Genomic DNA, 21,978 nt, shown 5'->3' on the forward strand with positions numbered 1-21,978 from the left:
TAGATGCTCCCAGCTGCATATGATCCAGGCAGAAGCACCCAAACACACACAAATCATCTCTGCAGCACAGGGCATGTAGTCTCGGGATATTTCGATATACATCTTTGATGTCCGCTTATTAGCATTTGTCTAGCCATATATTTTTCCTTAATTGCACGTTCCTGCAGAAAACACAATTGCAGTTGATCTTTTCACCAGAGGCAGTATGGATAGCTTTCCAAGTGAATCAAACGGATTCATGCAAGTGTGTCATTAACAGCACAGCTGCCTTTTTGGTGGGGGGGTGGGGGTGCGAAGTGCTCAGCTTCCTTTACGTTCACAATGAGAGCGCTGGAAAACAAGGCTAATGGAGAGATATAATCAAACGGTAATGTGGGAATTACTGCATACAATAATAGTCCTGCCACAGCTCCTTCTACCTGTTATCACAATCTGAACCTTCTGCGCTGTGTGGCCAAGTGGGTGAGAGATTATGAAATGTGTGAAAAGAAGAAAGAAAAATTTCACACACCCAAGTCAAGGTGCAGCTGTGACAGGAAGCAATTATATTACTAGTAAAAGCTGTTTAATTATTTTTCATTCTGATTTTCCTGTCGGCATGTCAACCACCATAACCTGGGGGCTATAGGTTACGTTTTTATAGCGTGAAGCTTTGAGAGTTTAATAGAAACCAGGCCATGTAGCTCTCACCTCAGCTACATTCGCCAGGTTGCAGTTCCACCATGTGAATTATTATGATGAGGTTTATTATCTGCTGAGGTCTTGACTGGGTTTGTGGAGACAATCTCTCAGTATAGACAATTTTTTTGGCAAATTGTAACCAGTACAAAATAATTATTAAGTAATTATACAATAATTGTAGAATTATATCACTATTAACAAAATTGCTATCTTTTTTTCTGCTCTAGTTGTAAGCACGTGACCATTATAATTATTATTAAGTAAGTACTTAAATAGCTTAGTAAATGCTTCCCATCATGTTTGCCTTGTAAAATTTGAGATATTTATGATGATGGAACATGGCTAGTGTAATTTTTTAATACATTAAATGAGTAATAGATTTGTACCCTTATCGCAGAAATGTATTATTTGATCACATAAATGATATAGCATGTTCTGTTTCAACTCTAGACATTTTCCCAGTCTTTCTATTCTTTTTTCCACCATCAATTTGTCAAAATGATTAAAATGTCATGAAACAAAGGCCTTGAAGTCAAACTGAACAAGGAATGCACTTGCAACTGCATGCAAAACATCCTGCCTGTCAAATGAGTGATGAAAAGAAAACGTCTCCCAGCCTTTTCCGATCGGTGGTCCCAGGCTTCAGCGCTGTTTTATCAGGTGCCTGTAATTGGAAAATGATTGTGTGTCGGGATTATTTCGGTGTAATGATGCAGAAAGGTGAAGCTGGTATTTACCCAGAATCCAGCTCGGGTCAGTCCGTCCGCTGGGACAGGCTGATGTTACTTATGAAGCCTTGTCTGGGCTTGTGCCAGGGGGTTTTCCCTTCTTTTGGAAAACGTCTTCCTGCACGCCCAGCGTCACGGAGCACAGGCTGGACGCGAACCGTGGATTTAATTTCCAGTTTCCTTTCGGAAGACGGGAGCAATAGGAAATGCAGGTTGCTGAGAACGACACCAGCAGGAGTCTATTCCCAGAACCAGCAGGAAGAGAGAACCTTGGCAACGCCAGAGGCGCTCAGTGCCCCCCTGATGCCCCCGAGGCTGACTTGCCTCTGGCCTCAGGTGGAAAACCAGGGAAAACAAACCCGCCGTCGGTGCGGAGCATCTGGGCGTATGTGCGTGTGGTCCTGACGTGGAAATTCACCACTTCTGACACCAGCTTGTCAAAGAGCCAGGCTTGGAGGAATTAAACGGATTGCGTCGCCTTGGGGGCTTATCATTGGCTCCGCGGAATCTCTCTTTTTCTTTCAAGGCCTTAAGACGGCAATAAAAATGCACATGCCCGGCCACAGCTTATCTTAATTTTGTAAAGCCGCTGTTTTCAGATGGACCGAGCCAACGTCTTTTCTAAACAAACAGCTCGAATGGCGCAAAAACAGCCATCGGAGCGAAAAGGTAATTATGTGGATCGGGTTGCCTGGGGGGCTGTTTTGAGAAAACGACTCTTAAAAGAAGACCTTGTGGAGGACAGTTTGACCCATGACCTTAGGTGGGGGAGGGTCCCATTTCAAAGTCCGCCGTTTATTTTTGGGTGCCACCTAGCACGTTTTAGCGCAGCGACCTTTGACCTCTCCCTGAACTTGACAGGTCCCTGAGTGAGGCAGAGTTGTCAGGTATAATGATAAGGTGATTACACCTACCAAACGGTGTAATCATGCCTCTCCATTGTCACCATTTTTTAACATTTCTGCTGGCAAAAAAGGACGCTTGTCTGTTTAATTTCTCCACATTTTGTGGTAAACATTAACGCCTTGCCAATGACATTTCGACAGATTTTGTGTTCTGTTTTTCAGTCACCACATGTTGCTCTAAGTAAAACTGCAATTGCTACGCTACAACAGTTTGTTGTGTCACTCGCCAACAGCAGTTGTTCGTGCAAATTACTAATATCTACTAATTACTAATACTAATTTAGCTAACTGGCCAATTAGCCATTGTTTTGTGATATTGGTGCGACATTCCATTTACTTCAGAATATGGATCTTGGAGCTCAGAATGACGTCACGATGGCCATGATCAAGTTTAAACGTAATAAAATCAGCTATGAGCCACAGTTAGCAATGTCTTCAGTAGCAGATTTCTAACAGTAATGTGCATAACAACCCACAGAGATTTAAACCCAGCTCTTTCTTTTGTTGCTGTATGGGGCAACAATCTTGGTAGGGGTAATGCAGTTCATCTGACATCGGGGGCATTCCATGATTCTTCCAACTGGGAAATCTGAAATTCCAACGCCCAACTTCAAATGGAATGCAGCAACATTTCCAAAAGCCCACAAGATGTACTTTATGAGTCTGTTTGCCATCCTAAAAGAGGAATTCTCCTTTAAAAAACTTTTGTAGTCTAAAACGTAATCAGAAAACTGACCCAATTTACTCTTTAGCCAGTCATGTGATAAAAGCGTATGAATGCTCATGAACTAATCACTCTGGTTCTCTGTGTTACAAAACTTTTTGTGCACTAGACAATATGATTTTCAAGGGAAACAGATTTTTTTGGTTTATATTAAAGTGAAACGTTTTTTTATAAAAAAAAGGGGCAGTGGTGGCCTAGTGGTTAAGGAAGAGGCCCCGTAATCAGACAGTTGCTGGTTCGAATCCCGATCCGCCAAGGTGCCACTGAGGTGCCTCTGAGCAAAGCACCGTCCCCACACACTGCTCCCTGGGCGCCTGTCATGGCTGCCCACTGCTCACCAAGGGTGATGGGTTAAATGCAGAGGACAAATTTCACTGTGTGCACCGTGTGCTGTGCTGCTGTGTATCACATGTGACAACCACTTCACTTTCACTTAAAAAGGTAAATACATATTGCAAGATACATTATAATAGTTGCATAATGTTTCATATTAACAAAAGGATCCAAAAAGATGTACGTGATGTGATAAGAGTTTATGAAGGACCTTAAGGTCGAGCAACAACAGAAGGTACAGGTCAGTTCAGGCTAAGGACAGAGCAGGTTGAACCTGTTTCTCAGGACGTCAAAGCTCTAGCTTCCTCTGTAGTCCCATACTCATCTGGCACAGAGCCTGACCGGAGGCAGGAAGTGGTTTTCCGGCCCAGGATGTGGCATGTAAGGGTGCTGTGCGGTGGACAATAAGCCCCGCCGTTCTCACCCGCCGAGCTCCACCTGCACTTCCCATTGTGGACCATGGGGAACTGCCTTCAAGTATAGTTTCCTCTCACCCCTTTATTCTTTGCCACCTGTCTTCTGTTTTTTCCTTTTTTCTGTTCTTTTATAGCATCCTTCCCATCCTTTCTCCATTCTTCCGTCTATTTCTCTCTTACAACCTGTGAGAGTTCACCTTTTTCATCATCATCTTCTTTCCTTTGCCCATCCGTCCATCCTTCTCTTTAACCTGTTGTGTTCTCCCCTGCAGAAGTGTGGCAGGGCCGTGATGAGAGCCAGAACGTCCTCCAGCGGTTTGACGCTCAGCTGGTCCGTGAAGAGAAGCGGCTGGAGGTGGAGGAGGAGATCAGGGTTCAGGTGAGGTTTACAGGAAATGGCGACTTGCTAGATCACCCGGCTCTGTGCAGCTGCTTTCTCTAAGTAATTTTTATTCTATTTCTGCATTTGCAAGTCTCATAGGTTAATTAAATTATACTCATTTGTTTATCTAGTTTGAAGGATTTTGGAGTTCTGTTTCTGTTTAGATGCCAGGGTTGCAATTACATTTAATTAAAGCATCAGTCAGCAAAGCAGCCACTAGAAAGCAGGAATGGCCTGATCTCCCCCAAGTTACGACCCAGTTAAACTGGAGGTTTGCTCCAGATGACTGGCTGGTCATGGCGTCCGTCTTTTGCTCTCCCAGGTTGACGAGATCATGAGGCAGGAGTTGAAGAACCTCAAGCTGGTGGTCGACCGGGAGAAAGGGAGGAAAAAGACGAAGGGCAAGAAAGGCAATAAAAAGGTAACGTCTAAAAAACAGCAGTGTCAATCTCCACATGTGGAGACGGGGGAGAAATGAAGGCGTCTGGGCTTTTTTAAGGGCCCGGATGAGAGGTTAACCCCTTGCAAATGTGCAGCCCCATGATGGACTCATCATTGCGATAGTGTGCAGGTCCGTAGGGAGACGTGATAATGACTTCCATCTGTGGGTCCGACGCTGGCCAAGTCTCTGAAGACCAGGGCTGCTTCAGGAGAGGAATACGGATGAGGCCACGAATGCATTCGATTAATAGACGGAGCCCATTGCGCTGTCAGCTCAGCAGGGAGACAGGGAGGCTTGTGGCTAAGGAGCAGGTTAATCAGGTCACTGTAAACTAATTAATATTCGATCTTTTATATGTAAACAGGATATTCCTTCTGGAGAACATGTCTTTTTACAAAGAGACCAAATGTAAAGATAATATGAGGTCAAATTAAACCAAGAGAAAATTCTAAACTGGCAACAGTATATCTTAGAATATATTAGCACACCAGTGCATTTAAATTTACAGCATTTACCAGACGCCCTTATCCAGAGCAAATTACAATCAGTAGTTACAGGGACAGTCCCCCCCTGGAGACACTTAGGGTTAAGTGTCTTGCTCAGGGACACAATGGTAATAAGCGGTGTTTGAACCTGGGACTTTGTTGTGAGTGTGTTACCTACACGAGATTGTTACCTTCTACTACAACCCATACAGTGTCCCAATGTCTGAGAACCTGGCTTTTGAGACATATATAAGATGCTAATGTCCCGTTAAGTAAGTATGCAGGATTTAAATAAATACATTTGGTTGATTGTCATGCATAAGTCAAACTTTAATGATGCTTTTATATATGTTTTTTATAATGTTTTTATAAATAGTTTTTGAAAAGGGGAGCCTGTATGTATGATTGACAGTTCAAATGGCCCTTCTTCATCATTCAGGATGAGTTACATGGCAAGTAACCGCACAAGCGGTGTTGCAAGATTTATGATTGGTTCAGCCCAGAATCATACACAGATGCACCATTTGCCATGAGTTTAATGAAAATTTAATATGAAAATGCCCATCACCAACAAGCCAGTCACAAGGCATGTTTGGACCTGATAAAACATTGCTGGTGATCATATTAATGATGCAGTGATGAAACATACCAAGTATGCCCAAACCTCCATCAGTGCCCAGAGAGCAGGGGAGTAAAACACACACCGACACCCGCAGCTGTGAGGCGGTTTGTTTGGGCCGTGTGTTGGAGGCAGGATGTGGAGACGCTGGGCGGCTGCCACTCCGCTGGTGGCGTGCCGTTATGGTGCACATGGACATGGGCTGCCTGTTTGTCTCCTTGCGGTCCAGTCTGATGCTGCTGCCAGTGAAAGCAGTGGAGAAAACAGAACCAGACTTTTCCTCCATCGCCTTCCCTTCCTGTTCGTTTACTCCGCTTGTTTTCTCACTTTCATCTCTCCAAAAATCGCTTCTTTTTTTTTTCTCTATATCATTGCTGTCAGCATCTTCTGTCTCCGTCGGTCTTTTGGTTTTTGCCATTCTCCTTTTGCATCATACACACACACACAGTCTCGTGGCCAAAACACAAAGCTATGCAAAGCTATGAAATTCTGTCCATCCACTGCTTTTCTAATCTGTCTCGAATGTTGGGTAGTAAAATATTATGAAAGTACAAATTAAAATTGTGCTTCCAGTAAAATACATTTGGTGGTACAGTTGGTAGTAGCCTAGTGGGTAACACACTCGCCTATGAACCAGAAGACCCAGGTTCAAATCCCACTTACTACCATTGTGTCCCTGAGCAAGACACTTAACCCTAAAAAAAAATGTCTCCAGGGGGACTGTCCCTGTAACTTCTGATTGTAAGTCACTCTGGATAAGGGCGTCTGATAAATGCTGTAAATGTAAATGTAAAATATGAAAATTCCAATTTGGGATTTGTTCTTTTTTTACCGTAGTACACAGCTGCTCTGTCTCCAGCAGTGGCGGACTGCTGAACAACACTTTTCTGACAGCAGCTGCACTTGGTTGCCGTGAGCAGGCCTGACAGCTGAAGGAGAAACTCGTCACTGGTCCCCGCCGTCCTTCACCCATTTCACACACACACACACACACACACACACACACACACACGCACACACACACACACACACACACCCTGCAAGCCTGTGTGTGAGCACGTGTGTGAAACGCCTCAATCGAAATCTAGACGCAAACAGACGTTCAGCGGGTCACATAGGATTTCGGGGGAAGTCCGGGGTCTTGGATCCGAGTCGGAGTGGAAGGAATTCCTCAGCTGGGCTCGGAGGCCGAGGCTACATTACGCAACAGGGAGGTTCTGTTTTTCTGTGACAAACACACACCCATGATCTGTGTGTGTGGGGAAGGGGGTATCAAATAGAGCGGAGTGTACCCTGAGACAGTGAGCCATCTTTTCCTGGCTGGAGAACATCACTGGGAGCACAGGCGAAAAACACTCCGTTCCCGTTTTGATATCAGGTCCCCAACTGCTCACGGGTTTACGAGGAAAAAAAAAGATAGGCAGATAAGGAGGGTTAACAGTCCGCCACAGACGGCGTATCACATTAAAAAAAAAAATCCCAGAAGGTTCCGTGTGTGGTTTGGAAGAACCCTTTGTTAGAAACAGGTTCCTACACTTTAACACTGTTAAAGCTCAGGTTTCCAACAAAGGTCATCGTGACTGTCAAACAGCCAAGAGGTGACTGTACACAGAATTCCTCAGATGTTCCTCATATTGGAAACATCTTATGGTCTTTATTCAGAATTTGAAGGTTTAATTAAAGACTATGAAGTGAAGTGATTGTCATTGTGAAACACTGCAGTGACACAATGAAATGTGTCCTCTGCTTTTAACCATCGCCCTTGGTGAGCAGCGGGCAGCCATGACAGGCGCCCGGGGAGCAGTGTGTGGGGCAACCTTCCAATCACGAGTCTATTTCCTGACCTTCCAGGCCCTAATTATGAATATATACTAAATATAAATATACAGTCTGATAAATGCTGTAAATGTAAATAAATGTAGATCTCAAAATTAAGAAATATATTATAAAAATAAATACACTGTGTTGTTTAAATTTATATTTATAAAGTGTAGTTGATTATGTTGAGTATGACATAAATGTTTTTTACAAGTTACAAAAAATATTATCTGAAAATAATATGCAGGTGATGAAATTCACTGAGAAATATGAAAGCAGCCAGTGATGATTCTAAATACATACAATACACCAAAACTTGTAATACCTTTACTCTGAAACTAGTAGATATTAGCATGAAACTGGCAGTTCTTCATAACTGGAAGCGTTTTAAATGTCAAACTGATTGTTCCTAATTTAAAGGTCATCTAATGGCTACCTTTCCCGTTCTGGGCTCATGGGTATTTATGGGAAATGTCTGTGGAACATGGTGTTGGAAACTGTGCCTCATAGTTCATTTAACACAGACGCCCTTCTTTTCAGAAGAAGAAAGCAAAGAAGAGTGGCAAGAAGAAGAAGAAGAAAGAGAGGGACCTCACTGCAGACAGGTCTGTGTAATTGACTTTTTATTCAGTCGTTCAGAAACCTCAGTGCGTTTCAGTGGGGGGTTATGGGGGTTCCTTTCGAGCTCTTGGCCGGGGATAGGGGTGTGATGTAATGCACCGTCACTCCATTAACACGGCTGGTGAAAGATGGGTGCGCTCATGAACTTCCCTCTCTTCCTCTCACTCCGGGTGTCTGTCAGTCTGTTTTTTTTTCTTCATCCGTGCTGTCACTCATTCTCGGTCACATTCATTCTCACACCTCATCTGTTTGTCTCTGGCACCTCTGGCTCAACCTCATTATCACTAATCAACACTCTCGCTCTCTCTCTCTTTCAGGTCCATTGAGTCTCTGTATGAGGAACTGGTTCTCGGTGGCTTCCTGATCCGGCCGAAGAACATCAGACTTTCTGAGTACATCGGTACACAACCGCACAGCTTCTATATCTGTCTATTTCTGTCTCACATGTGCAACACACACACACACACACATACAACGTAGACTATCCCTCTGTCACACACCAGCTTGTAACATATGCAGTCTCACACACACACATTACACACAGTCATGTCTATACACACAAGCACATCTTCAGCTGTTTTACATGCACGCAATTGTTATCAAGTTTACTGGCACACACACTCACAGACATACACACTCCAGCTGCTGTGGAAGGGGTCGCAGCCCCACAGCATGTGTCCTGCTCCCAGTTCAGTTCTTACTTCTTCTTTACGTGGAATTTGTGACGAAGCAGCTTCACAGGGAAGCAGCTCCTCACCTCCTCACCTCAGCGGGAAACACGTGACTTTCTGTACAGATTCTCATTAAAGTGTGATTAAGGTGATAGATGTAAATGCTGTAAATGTATGTCTCTAAACTAATTTTGGGGGGAAAGCTGGGACTGAACCTCATGTCATGTTAATACATATCATGCATATTAAGTTGTAGTTTGTAGGAACTTTATTTTCATTTTGTTGACAGCTGTAAAAAGAGAAAATGTAAGCGGGCACGAAAGAAGCTCCATTTGAGTACATAGTGATGCTTTCAGGCCCGAACACAGCACACTAAAACAGTTTCTTTTCTGTGTGTTTCCCAGATCCATCCATTACACAGTTTCCACGCAGTGAACCCAAAAAGGGACAAAATCAACCAAATAATAGACAAAAACCACTAATTAATTGACGAGTAACTAGAGTAACAAGGCTGATCTGAAAATGTTAGAAATAAACAGTGCAGATATTCATGTTAAAAAAAACGCCCCAGTATTGCAGACATCTGCTGTATCGCACGGCCCTGAACTCGGTGGTGAAGCTGATGCGCTGTGACTCCATGCGCGTGTGTGAGGTTGAATCGCACCACAAAGTGCGAGTACGTGTGTGTGAGCGCGCGTGTGCGTGCGTACGTGTTTGCCAGAGCATACGGGAACAGCTGGAGATGGACTGGGTGCTTCCCTGAGTGACTCAGGGACATTCTCTGGCTCGTGCCGAGGGTCCATTACGTCGACGAAATGAGAACTTGAGGAAAGATTAAGCTGCGCTTGTCATGTCACACACACACACAAACACACACCCCCAGTTTATCAAAAAATAAACCTATGCTTTGGTTTTTTCAAAGCATATTGGAACACCGTAGTGGGAAAAAAATCGTGTAAAATTCTTTTGTTTATTGTTGTGTCTCCATGACACTGAAGTTCATTGATTTATTTTTGTTTTTCGTCATTTTTTTAAGAAGGGTGAGCTTTAAATATCGTGTCTGTCACTATTCGGCCGAAGACATACCTACCGTGCCTGGAGTCTGTTTCTGTTTGCATAAACACTAGCAGCACGGTCGCCATAGCAACATGTCCCTTTCTTTCTCGGTTTCTGTCTCTATGTCCCAGGCGAATACAGCTACCTGGGCACCACCCTGCGCCAGGCCGACATCGAGCCCATGCCCTCTCTATCCGACGTCCGCCAGCTCATCACCCTCTATGGGATTCTGCCCCTGGGTGAGTTATTCATCTGCCCCGGTACTAACCCTGCCGACGTCACCGCTGTGGAGAGAGAGTGGGCCGTTTGGTTTCCGCCGCACGTCTGATCACTTGCCTGGAACTGGCGTGACCGGAGGTCAGGGCTGTCCCCGAGTGTGTTTAATAAGTCGCCATTATCGCGGTAGTGCACGGCAACATTACATTCTTATTGCACATAATAGTAAGCAGCGTGTTAAACATTAAACAGCGTTATTTACAGTATGTACAGGTTCACTGAGATATTATGGCAGGCCGAGCAGATACAGAGTTGTCTGTATGTGTGTGCACTGGTTGACCGGGAATGTCAGATGGGAGGGGCTTAAACGGGTCGGGTTCAGGAAAGCTGATGACGCAGTGAGTCAGGGTGTAATTTTCAGAATTTGGATTCAGATATTTCTCTGTCTGACCTTTATCCCTACTTCTTTTTAGCCTTTTCCCCATTTTTTAAAAATTGTTTGCTGTTTAAAATAGTAAAAATAGTTTGAGATTTCAGAGTGAATCAGATCATTAACGGATGATCGGGGTTGGTGTTATATGAGATGCATGAACTCATGTTGGGCTGGTTGAACGAACGCGTGTTTATCCTGGAATCAGTAGTGACGTTATTCCGCGCCTATCGGATCATCGGAGGTGTTGTATTAGTGGAACGGTGAACTGTGCGTGACCCCGGTTGGGCTTTTTACAGTATCAGTTCCTCAGATGCCTTTGTCACTTTCCCTCTTGTCGCCAAGAGCATCATCTCCACGGAAACCAGCAGTGTCAGGTGACAGACGGCCAGTGTGCGCCGCAATCCACTCCGGGCTGATAATCCCGCACCTCGCTTTAGGGAGGGTTAGCACCCTGATCCTACCCCATTCGCTGGGCTTGGACCCCCAGTCCCCCTGCAGCACTGGAGGGCTCTTCTTCGGACGTCACTCGGCAGCCCACCGCCCCCCAATCCTCAGGACACTGGATCGCCCGCAGCCAGGGTGAAAGTTCCTGCGTAAACATCCCCGCCGTGGTTAAAGAAGGCCCCCGTCTCGGCGCCTGGAAAATAATCAAAGGCAGGAGGAGTCGGGACCTCCGCGAGTGAGAGACAGCGGAACCCGATTCATGGCGAGGGTCAGCACACAGCCTGCTGGCAAGCCGAGGAAGCATGCGAGCCCATGAGGACCACGGGCCAGGGGGGTCCGCTGGGAAATACAACTGGCCCCCCCATCCCGCACTGTCTTTCTCCCTTTCCTGGCCTCCTGACAGGTCTCAGGTTTTAGCTTTGGGGGAGAAATGTCAAAGCCAGCCATTGTTTTTTGTCTTTTCTTGTAGTGATTATTTCTCCTGGAAAGGATCCGGTTTTCGATCAGGCATTTTGTGCGACGGCAGCAATGAGCGAAATTAGCATTTTCTCCCTCATTCATCAACACACAGTCAGTCTTCACTTTCAGACTCTGCCTGAAACCTCAGTGACATGATGTTGTCGTCCAGGGTCTGTGGGAGAAAAATGCATTTTTACTGGTACAACATGTGTACAGTCCCCACAGCGGCACAGGACAACAGCGTCTGTATATTCATACTGAGTACAGCTGGCCAGCCTAGCAGTTAAGGAAGCGGCCCCGTAATCAGAAGGTTGCCGGTTTGAATCCCGATCCACTGAGCTCCCCACACACCAAGGGTGATGTAGTGTATCACCACGACAATCACTTTGACTTCATGGAAATGGTATTCCCTGATGACAAGACCCTCTTCTAGCAGGGTTACACTGCAAAAATGGTTCCAGAATGGCTCAAGCAACAGATCAGTTCACCAGATCTCAATCCAGTTGAGCAAATGTGGGATGTGCTGGTGAAACCGGGCCGATCCCTGGAGACACCACCTCACATCTTAGAGGACTGTGAACAGCTCGGTGCCAGGAGGGTGGTCATAATGTTACGGCCAACGGGAATAAATCCCCTTCCAATAAAAAAAAAGCTTGTCGGTGAACGTCTGTGTTGCCATGGGTTAATAGTTATTATTTGCATACGGTGAGTAATTTATACATTAATTTAATGTATATTTTATTACAGAGATAATCAACAGTTATAAAGTGAATAATCCGCATATTATTTAGTCTGGCTACATGTAAATGAAGCTGTTATCAAAGACCATCCATGACCATCTATATTATTTGTTATTTCTTTAAATACTGACAGATAAGATAAAGAGCACAGGGAGAAGAAGAGAAGCTGATGAGTGAACCGGTGGCGGCGGCGGCCCGTGTCTGGATCCGTAACCTTGTTTTTCCAATGATCCGGCTTCTTAGCGTCTATTTGCAGAAGATTTTTATCGTTCGTGTTTCTGTAAAAACAGTTCAGATGTCAAAAGAAAACAGTACTGGAGAGCGGTGAGCAGAGGAATCCCACACAGAAGTCAGCGTCTGAAAAGCCAGCGAGATGGAAAGGAGGTCCATTCAGGTTTATTAACACGTGATAACATTTCCAAGGTTATCTGCGTTGACATATGAGATTGATCCTCATTCTAGAATACTACAGTATCCTCTTTGTCATTTCTCACAAAAGCCTGTCTTTGTGATGCGTTGGTCAATTGGCGAGATATGAAATTCATAATCATTTCCAGACTGAACAAAGGGGGTCTTTCAAACAGCATGTGTTGGGAAACACTAAATAAGGTTATTTAATTCAGTCTTATTGAGTTTAGACCCTGGGTGTGAGGTTTGAGTTTGTTTGGTAGAACTCTCCACACACCACCACACACACACACACACACACATTTAAAATGTGCTGTTAATTGCGCCATCTGCTGGCTGCTCAATATCAGCACTCGCCGCAGCACTCTGGTTCGTAATCTGGGCTGAAACACTCAACAAATCATATCTTTACCATCATTACTGCCAAGTTGGTCTCAGAGGACTTTCAAGCGGTGATCTTGGAGGAAACAGCTTCTTCTTCAAAAAAAGGGAGCTAAAGAGACAAAGTGACCTGGAAAATGTTTTCTCTCTCCCACACTGACTGAGGAACCTTTCTAATGAGGGAGAGTCCAGTTTTATCTCTGAGAGCTGCTGATAGAGAAGTCAACTGCTGCAGGTCAGAGGAAAAAGCAAGCGAGAGGCCACAGAATACAAAAATACACACTCTCACACAAAAAGCAAATCACACACACACACACACACACACACACACACACAATGCTGGGACCTAAATAAGTTCTTATGAAATCATGTTGGACTCGCATCAGATTTCAAACAGGCAGGGCCATCGCAGCCATGTAGGCATGTCAGGGAATCGCCTTGGACCCGGGGCTGACAGGATCAGTCCCACCATCTAATGGAGACGTCTGCGAAATACTGCAAGCTCTGCAAAAGTGCAACTGCCAAATAGTTCCAATAAAATCTAAAAATTAATCAGGATGCCTGGTGGTGTAAAGTCTGAAACGGGCAGTGCCTCTCAGTATCCGGGCCCGGTTCGATTGGACGACTGGACCCTCCTCGAAACACTGCACACTGCACTGGGTGTCTGTTTATCATTTGCAGTCAGTTCCCCAGAGCCCCAGCCCGACTGCAAGCATCTTAAAGTCTTAGCAGAAGTTCACACAGGTCACCCAGGACACTTGGCACCGGACGGGTAGGAATGGCCAGTTGCCATATTATTGTTTACAAGCTATCGAAACCACAAAAGGGGGCTTTAAAAAAAACTGGGCCGGAACTGGTTGGGGGAAGTGAGCCAGCGAGGGCCGTGACATAACTCCATTCATTCTGATCAGTGAGCGTATCGAGAGCTGGAGCTCAGGCCAGGACGGAGAGCCGGGGTGGGCGGGGAGATGATTGGCGGTGATATGGCTGCCCCTGTGCTGAACCCCCCCCCACCTCACCTCTCTCTCCGTTTTTTTGGCTTTCCATGCAGTGCAAAGTTTCCTGGCCAGTTGTTGTGGTGCTGAGCGCTTTCCAAAGGTAGATATCAGAGAACAAACATCGGCTAATGACACCATTGTTCTCCTGTTCCCTGCTCTCGTCTCATTAATGAAGGGGACAGGAGGCCAGCAGCTCAGCTGACCTCAGTACAGGCCAACAAATGGTGGCCCACCTGCAACAAGCAGGAACGCAGAACTGCAACTGTCTAATGAAGCTTGCACATCACCTTCTCTGTGTGAGCGTGCGTGTGTTTGGCAGTAGCTTAGTGGCAGGTAATAAGTGGTAGCCTGGTGGGTAAGACACTCACCTCTGAAACCAGAAGACCGCAAAGTCACAGGTTCAAATCCCACTTACTGAGCAAGACACTTTTTTTTAAATGCTGTAAATGTAAATGTGAACTTTTTTTCTGAATGCATGTGCTTCAGGATGGATGCGTACAGTACAGTAGTATATACAGTAGCATATTTATATAAATTACCACATGTATTATGAAGTCTCATCTGTATTATCTAGCTATGCTATGTGATATAATTAGCCTTGGCGGCAACTGTTTGCTTCATAATGGCTAATGGGGTCTCTGTGACCTGGCATCCACAGGATCCCAGTCGGTCCATGAAAGAGCTCCACTCATCAAAAGCCTGTTGCTGGCTGGGCCAGGAGGGGTGGGCAAGAAGATGCTGGTCCACGCCCTCTGCACCGAGACTGGCGCCAACCTCTTCAACCTCTCACCTGCCAGCCTAGCAGGCAAATACCCCGGCAAGGTCGGGCTGCAGTACCTACTGCACATGGTGTTCAAGGTGAGAAGAAATGAGCAGTGACATCCCAACATCATGTGACTGGTGGCACATGGCACACAGAGGCATTTGTACTTTAATGAATAAAACATGGGGAACATCTGGAAAGGCTAGAGTGTTCCCCAGAATGAGGTACTTGTTAACATTTGTTGAGAGAAGCAGGGTGAGGATTACCCATCATCATGTTGCCAGATAATTACAAATTCACCAAATTGCACCATAATTATGCTGTAAGGCTTTTTCATCCTGCCTTTCATCTTGTCTTATCCTTCAAAATGCAAACCCCACAATTCTCTATTTATTAAAAGTAGCATGTTGTAGAATCCAGCTGAAGAGGCAAAATGCATAAATTAACATTAAATTAATTATTTAAAATTCAATTAAATTTTTCAAATCCGTCTTTTTAATAATGCAGGCATTGATAGGGTTTTTTTGCATCTGAACTTATGACAAAAATTACATTCAGTTCAAGGTTTTAGTATTATTGTGTGGTGTGGGTGGTATGTACCTTTGTCCACATTACACATTTAATGAGGTTATGAACCTACTTTCAAGGTTCTGAGACATCTGAAAGCAGTCCAAATAACTAATTATTCAGAGACAAAAGTAATTTTAAGTGTGCAGAATCTGCATAGCATAGCAAAGCTCTGTACTATGTAAGTCTATAGTCTATATGACTTTTATTTATTATTTGGCACATGGATTAAAAGTGTTGGCCACCAAGAGCCCTCAGTGCAACGTTAGTGCAGCGTGTCACTTATTCTGAAATCTCAAGGCCCAGGCTTTCCTCTGTCTCATGCAACCCGAACTCCGTCTAACGCAGAGCACGGCATGAAAGCTGACAGCCGGTTGAGCGGCGAGATTGATGTATTTACAGTGGGACCAGTTCATTCACGTTCTAGCAGAGCCCTCACCACAATAAACATTCATAAACATTGAGCCATGAGCGTGGCCAAGAAGTCACGACAAGCCCACAGAGACCAATGAAGAAAGACGGGAAAGAGCCCCTCTGCTTTGACAGGACGTTCCTCGTAGGCGGAGTGTTTTGGTTCGCGTGGACCTGCATCAAACAAACAGGATCAAAAATAGCCGTGGTCCAGCCTGGACACCTCTCTCTGCAGCCGCCCTGACGGTAAACACGGCAGGGCCACGCAGTTCTTTCGGCATTCCTGCTGGTGCATGCCGGGATGTAGGCACCGTGTTCCGACAGGGCTTCTGCTTCGCACGAGATCGCTTCTGCAGCTCTAAACAGCGAGACCGAGCTGTCAGCAGAGCCAATTAAAAGCGGGCTGATTACACGGGGATAAAAGAAACGATCGGGTCATTATTACGACTGATCTGTAATTACACGAGCCACTGCGTGACTGTAAGGATTAGTTTGTGAAAACAAGTGTGCTAGCAGTCAAACGTTCAAACGTAATATTCGTAATTGGAATGTCAGTGTCAGCAGTCAGTTGTTCATTTTTATCCTCGTATGCAATATTATCGGATATTAGAGGTAAATGCTGAAATGTCGAGTAACAGAAGGCTAATTTGGAGAATTGAGAAACGAGGATGTTCGGTTTTTGGCAGGTGGCTCGGCAGCTGCAGCCTTCAGTTGTGTGGATTGGGGACGCGGAGAAAACCTTCTACAAAAAAGTCCCCAAACATGAGAAAGAGGTGAGTCTGTTCATCATTGGCAGAACCAATCCACCAGCACCCTGCATCCCGCCACAACAGAACTGAAAGAACCGAAGAAATAGGAAACCATTTCTGAGGATGATAGAACAGCTCAGGTAGAACCAGAACCAGAACTCTCCACCTTTCACAGTTTATGTGGAGGACTGAGATTCATTTGAGTGGTTTTTCCAGAGATTTCCAGAGACCGTAGATGGAGGGTTCTTGCATGCATATATCCCACCCCACTTCTCCAAAAGCCAACCGTCTTAATCATTTTAATGAGCATTTACATTTACATTTACATTTACAGTATTTACCAGACGCCCTTATCTAGAGCGACTTACAATCAGTAGTTACAGGGACAGTCTCCCTGGAGCAACTTAGGGTTTAGTGTCTTGCTCAGGGACAGTAAGTGGGATTTGAACCTGGGTCTTCTGGTTCATAGGCGAGTGTGTTACCCACTAGGCCACTACCACCCACGTGAGCAACACGTGATTGTGTTGTTGTGCCGAGAAAAGCGGCCAGTTGAAGAAAACGTATCACAAATAGCAAAATAGGAAAATCAGATTTTAATATCCTGGTGGCTGTAGAAAACTGCCTATTGCCAAGAAGTCTATAAGGATGTAATTTAATTACATTTCACCATTTCAAATGTATTATATCGCCACCTACTGGACTGAATATGAATAAAGCTGAAGGTTTATGTATCTGCGATCTTCTCTCCTTTAATTTTTCCTATATTTTTATGATAAGATGGAGCCAAAGAGACTAAAGAAAGACCTAGCAAAGGTCTTGAAGTCCATTAAAGCGGAGGACAGGGTGTTGTTGGTGGGAACCACTCGACGACCGTTTGAGGCTGAGCTGAAATCCTTCTGCAAGGTTTACAAGAAAATAATCCTCATACCCAGACCAGACTACGCATCCAGATTAAGTGAGTTCATTTTCTAATGATGTATTTTACAGAAGGAATAATTAGATGACTGACAGTATATTTGTGCACATTTCATTCTTCAGAACTTTATTGAAATATTGAGAATTAAATGAGCCTCCATTTCATGTGGCCTGTCCTCTGTAGTCCTCTGGAAGGAGCTGCTGCTGAGGTTCGGTGCCAAGCTCAGCCCTGCCCTGGACCTCAGCTCACTGGCTAAGGTGACAGACGGCTACACCCAGGGACACATACTGAGAGCGATCCGGTCAGTGCTGACCACCCGGCGCATCGACCAACAAATCAAAAAGCCGCTGACCGCCCTGGAGTTCATCCCCCCACTCGCCCAACAAGACCCCATCTACAAAGAGGAAGAGGAAACTCTGAAGGTTAGTGACGCTGAAAGACACCTTCTCTTGACACGCTGAAGTCTACAGCTCAGCGCCGATGTCTTACATGGCTGTGGTTTTATATCGGTAGGTTTGGTACAGCAAGACCCCTCTGGGAAAAAAGAGAGCAAGAATTACAAAAGCGGGTGAAGAAGAAGAGCAGGCCAAGGACAAGAGGGGCAGGGGACTGAAGAAAGGAACAGACGACAAAAAGAAGAAGAAGGCATAGTTCAGAATACTTAAACAAAACTGACTGTGCCTGTTGTGTTACTGAAGTGTGTATATGTGTGTGTGTATATAACTGTGAATTGTGAACTTCAACTTTAAACCACCAGGGGGCAGCAAAATGCCACAGATCCTCAAGATCAAGTCACATACAGCTAAAAAACATCCAATACAAAATAAATACATTCTGCATGTTTGTTACTTGTCAACAAACATAAAAAAAAATAATTTCACAAAGTTACAAAGTTTAGGCCTCTGCACAAGATGATATCTGATTCAGCATTAGGACGAAAATAACTGAAATGGAGACTTGACTTCTGGGATGGTGCAGTGGTTATCATTGCATCTTGAGTTAAAGGAGTTTCCATCCTTGTGTTTTCAGCCATGTTATTTACACCTCAGAATTTTGTGGATGTTGGTATATACCTGAAGTAAACACATCATTAAAAGGACCACAAATACCTCAAAAGAAATCCAAAGGGATGAAGATTTCAGGCGCTGCACACAATCGCCCTAAAAGTCAGCACATTGGACAACATCCCCGAAGACTTCAATCATCAAGACAATATGAACACAATCACATCTTAGAGCCAAAGTATTAAAGGGCAACGCAAAACTAACATCACCCTCCGACAACCGGCACAGCAACAGAAAGGCAGCGCTACATCATGCATTAACCCTAGTGTAAATGTCAGCGCTGTGTGGAAACAATCAGGTCTCGCTCATGTTTAATAGAGGCAAAAATCAAATTTATTGTATGAGCTGAGCTGGACAATATTCATTTAATGTAACAACAGTTGCCATGGCGAGCGTAGCATTAAAGTCTCATTGGTTCCTCCTGAATGCCACTGACCCCTCTGACATGCTGTATGGTACTTATTTCCCAATCAGTGGCTCGGGAGCCCCTGAGGGTTCCAATTTTTTTGGTTCAGCTGATTCGACAACTGCATGTGAAATTCAGGAATTACACGGGACATTTTTTATTTCAAAGGGACATTGGTGTCCTTATAGTTACCTAGAAAAAAAATATTCTGATGTGACTGCCAGTCTTGGCAATTCTGTGATTGTGATGAACACACATATATATAACATGATGTAAGGCTGTTTTAATTGTGTCACATCATGACTGCTGTCACCCCTACTGACCGAACCAGGACCTTACTGTGCACTGGCTTCTGGATTCACGTTTTTGGTTTTCGCCTCAGGACAAATGTGCCCCTGGTCCAAACGCCGGTTCTGATAACACCAGAAATAATCTTATGTTGAGGTGACCCTGCTGCATTATGTCTCTTTCATGCAGTTGTGTCTCCCTTGATAATACAGAAAACAAGTGACACACGGTAACTGCGCTGACTGCTGGAAATTAAAGGAGCAGGATGTAGGCCTCCCCTTTATATCTACGAGTGATGGAAATGGAAAATATCATTTTATTGTTACTGTAGTTGATGTAACCCTGTCTTAAATTCCAACACTGGATTGTTACAGAGAGCAGAGTGTTCATCTTACACTGAGAACGTAGGACTGACAAGCTATACCTGGGCCAACAGTAGTACGGAAGACAGGGATTCTGCACGCGTTAACAAAGTATGACCGTTTGAGCAGCCGGATTTAGTATTTAATGACCACAAAATGTACTTTTCCATAAAAGAAAAGTGTCGGACTGAAATAAATACCCAACTGGTGCCAGAAAACCTGGTCAAATCTGTATTTTTGGTCCCATAAGTTTATTCTGCATAAACACCTAAATGTTAGCTGAATGTGAATTAAATGAATGAAAATTAATAAAATGATTTTACAATTGTACTGTACAATGATCATGCAACTAAACACAGATACTGTTCATAGATACAAATATTTTTTGTATCTGTGTATCTTTTGTATATTTATGTATATTTTGTACATTTAAGAAAATGTTCAGCTTCAACTAATTCACGTGCAGTTAATTAACTGTGTTCAATTTGGATCAATTTTTTGTTAGATCGATAAAGGACACTTTTTAATCATCAGCTACTAATCAATGTGTGATTTATGTGTGAAACCTTCCACGTTATCAGAAATGAACACAAGTCTTTAAAAGTTTGTTCTCATAGCTCCCAGCTAAAGATGATTAATAAGCGTGTTTCAAAGGATATTAATTATAGAAAGTTTTTTAACTTATCTGACCATCTTTTTTTAGTGCTTTTGTGTGCCATGTCAACTTTATTCCTTGTTTTTTGTTGGTCCGTGTCTTTTTAATGCCAAGTGGTTCAGTGCTGAGCCTTTGAATGACGTTGCCTGTGAATTTCAGGGTGCCCACCGATGACATTTCAAAGTTCATTTGGGGTTTTGAGAAGACATTCGCTCTATCACTCATTGTCACCATTTTGTAAGGCTGCAATGTCATTATTTATGAAGCCATGAGAATTGTTATACTGCTACTAATTAATTTGCTCCTCAAATGAGCAACTAGATACGAGCACTTTGGCAGGAGAGGCCTGGCGATGCACGTCTAGGGCCCCCCCTCTCCAAAAATCGACTAGTCATTAAGCATTTTCAGCAACATTTTTTATATAACACTGTGATGCACATCTTTTTCCATGCCATGGAGCTGTTAATTAGCCTGTGTAATTTTCATTGTTGCCAATTACTGCCAGGGGGTCTGCGCCGTGGCACCTCGTCCCAGGTCGCCCTGTTCACGGCGCAGCGCTAACGAGGCCCTGCTCTGCCAAGCGACTGACCCACTTCTCAGCGGCACGTCCCTCCGCCCCCCGAGAGCGGCGGTCAAGGAAGACATTAACCGCTCGCCAACACCGGCGGCCTGGACGAGATGCCGCTCGACAGCATCCGTTTCTTGTTGGTAAGGCCACCGTAGTGAATTAGGGCTACATGCTTATTTTCTTTCATGCGATCCATCAAATGCATTACACACAAACTCACATTTACATGATGTACTCAACTAGTGTGAATTTGGCCAGTTTTCTTCCTTCCTTCTTGAATCAGTGCAGATCTAATAATCAATGAAGCTTTTAAACCGACGGACTTGCATTAGTGAACACAGCATCCGTTGGAACTCAAGACTAATTGACGTTGATAATGGGCCTCTGCCGTATTCCATTCATTATCTGCCGCTTCCATCTACCGTAGTCATTTACAACATTCACGATGTGTCACGACTGGACTTTTGATCCATTTAATGTTATTTTAATGGACAAAACAGTAGTTCTCTATAAAACCCATTTCAATCTGTCTGTGTAGTGTACAATGCACTACATTTATTTATTTGTGCTGGTTTAAATTACATTTTTTTCAAGACAAATATTCTATTTGGCAACAATTATCAGAATGATTTGAAACGAGCCAGAATCCAAGTCTAGACAGATAGATAAATAATATTTTACATGAATTGTATATTAATGCTTACAGCATGACCGTGGTTACAGTGAACAAGAGGAATGATTATCTGGTCAGTTTTGCTGTCCTTGATTCAGGCCGAGCCGAGATCGCGTTTTTTTATTCGCGGTATCGTGCCGCGCAGGGCCTCCCTGCCGCTGCCGGTCCCTTCTTGTCCCGCGCTCATTAAACCACCCTTCACCGTCTCTGTCATCTGTTCTTCTTTTTGTTCCCTGCGCCAGGTGGGTTTACACAGCGTGTCAAACGCGGTCACCTTTTGTGCTCCTTGTAGCTTAAACTAGCATCTAATTTAATTACGAGGAGTGTGTGTTCGCAGCCAAGGGAAAGGGCCCGAAGGCCAGGTTTTCATGCTCAACATCGTTTCTTTCGGCCCCTTAAACGCTGACGCAAATTAAACCGCGCCGTATTTGGATAGCAATTCATTAGCGGAGGACGTCTGATTATGATGTTTAAATGCACAGATTAGGCGTAATAAACAGCTCTCATGCCATATCAGCATCATGCGGGCCCAGTCCCAAGTCACATTCATCATTAGCAAACGACTATTGTAATTACACGCCTCCCTCCCCGAATCT

General features: G+C 44.3%; 1 protein-coding gene across 1 annotated transcript in view; it reads left to right on the forward strand.

Moving 5' to 3' along the window:
- The window catches only part of drc11 (dynein regulatory complex subunit 11), a 35,316-nt gene extending 15,500 nt beyond the window's left edge, over positions 1-19,816 (forward strand). Inside the window, exons 10-19 of the mRNA XM_028955478.1 lie at positions 4,060-4,166; positions 4,492-4,590; positions 8,074-8,138; positions 8,472-8,554; positions 10,013-10,120; positions 14,619-14,818; positions 16,388-16,474; positions 17,228-17,405; positions 17,550-17,788; positions 17,880-19,816. Coding sequence (XP_028811311.1) covers positions 4,060-4,166; positions 4,492-4,590; positions 8,074-8,138; positions 8,472-8,554; positions 10,013-10,120; positions 14,619-14,818; positions 16,388-16,474; positions 17,228-17,405; positions 17,550-17,788; positions 17,880-18,017 — 1,304 coding nt within the window. The 3' untranslated portion in view covers positions 18,018-19,816. The remainder of the gene's footprint in view (positions 1-4,059; positions 4,167-4,491; positions 4,591-8,073; positions 8,139-8,471; positions 8,555-10,012; positions 10,121-14,618; positions 14,819-16,387; positions 16,475-17,227; positions 17,406-17,549; positions 17,789-17,879) is intronic.
- The last annotated feature ends 2,162 nt before the right edge of the window (positions 19,817-21,978 follow it).

Source organism: Denticeps clupeoides, chromosome 15 (assembly GCF_900700375.1).
Source record: "Denticeps clupeoides chromosome 15, fDenClu1.1, whole genome shotgun sequence".
Lineage (NCBI taxonomy): Eukaryota > Metazoa > Chordata > Actinopteri > Clupeiformes > Denticipitidae > Denticeps > Denticeps clupeoides.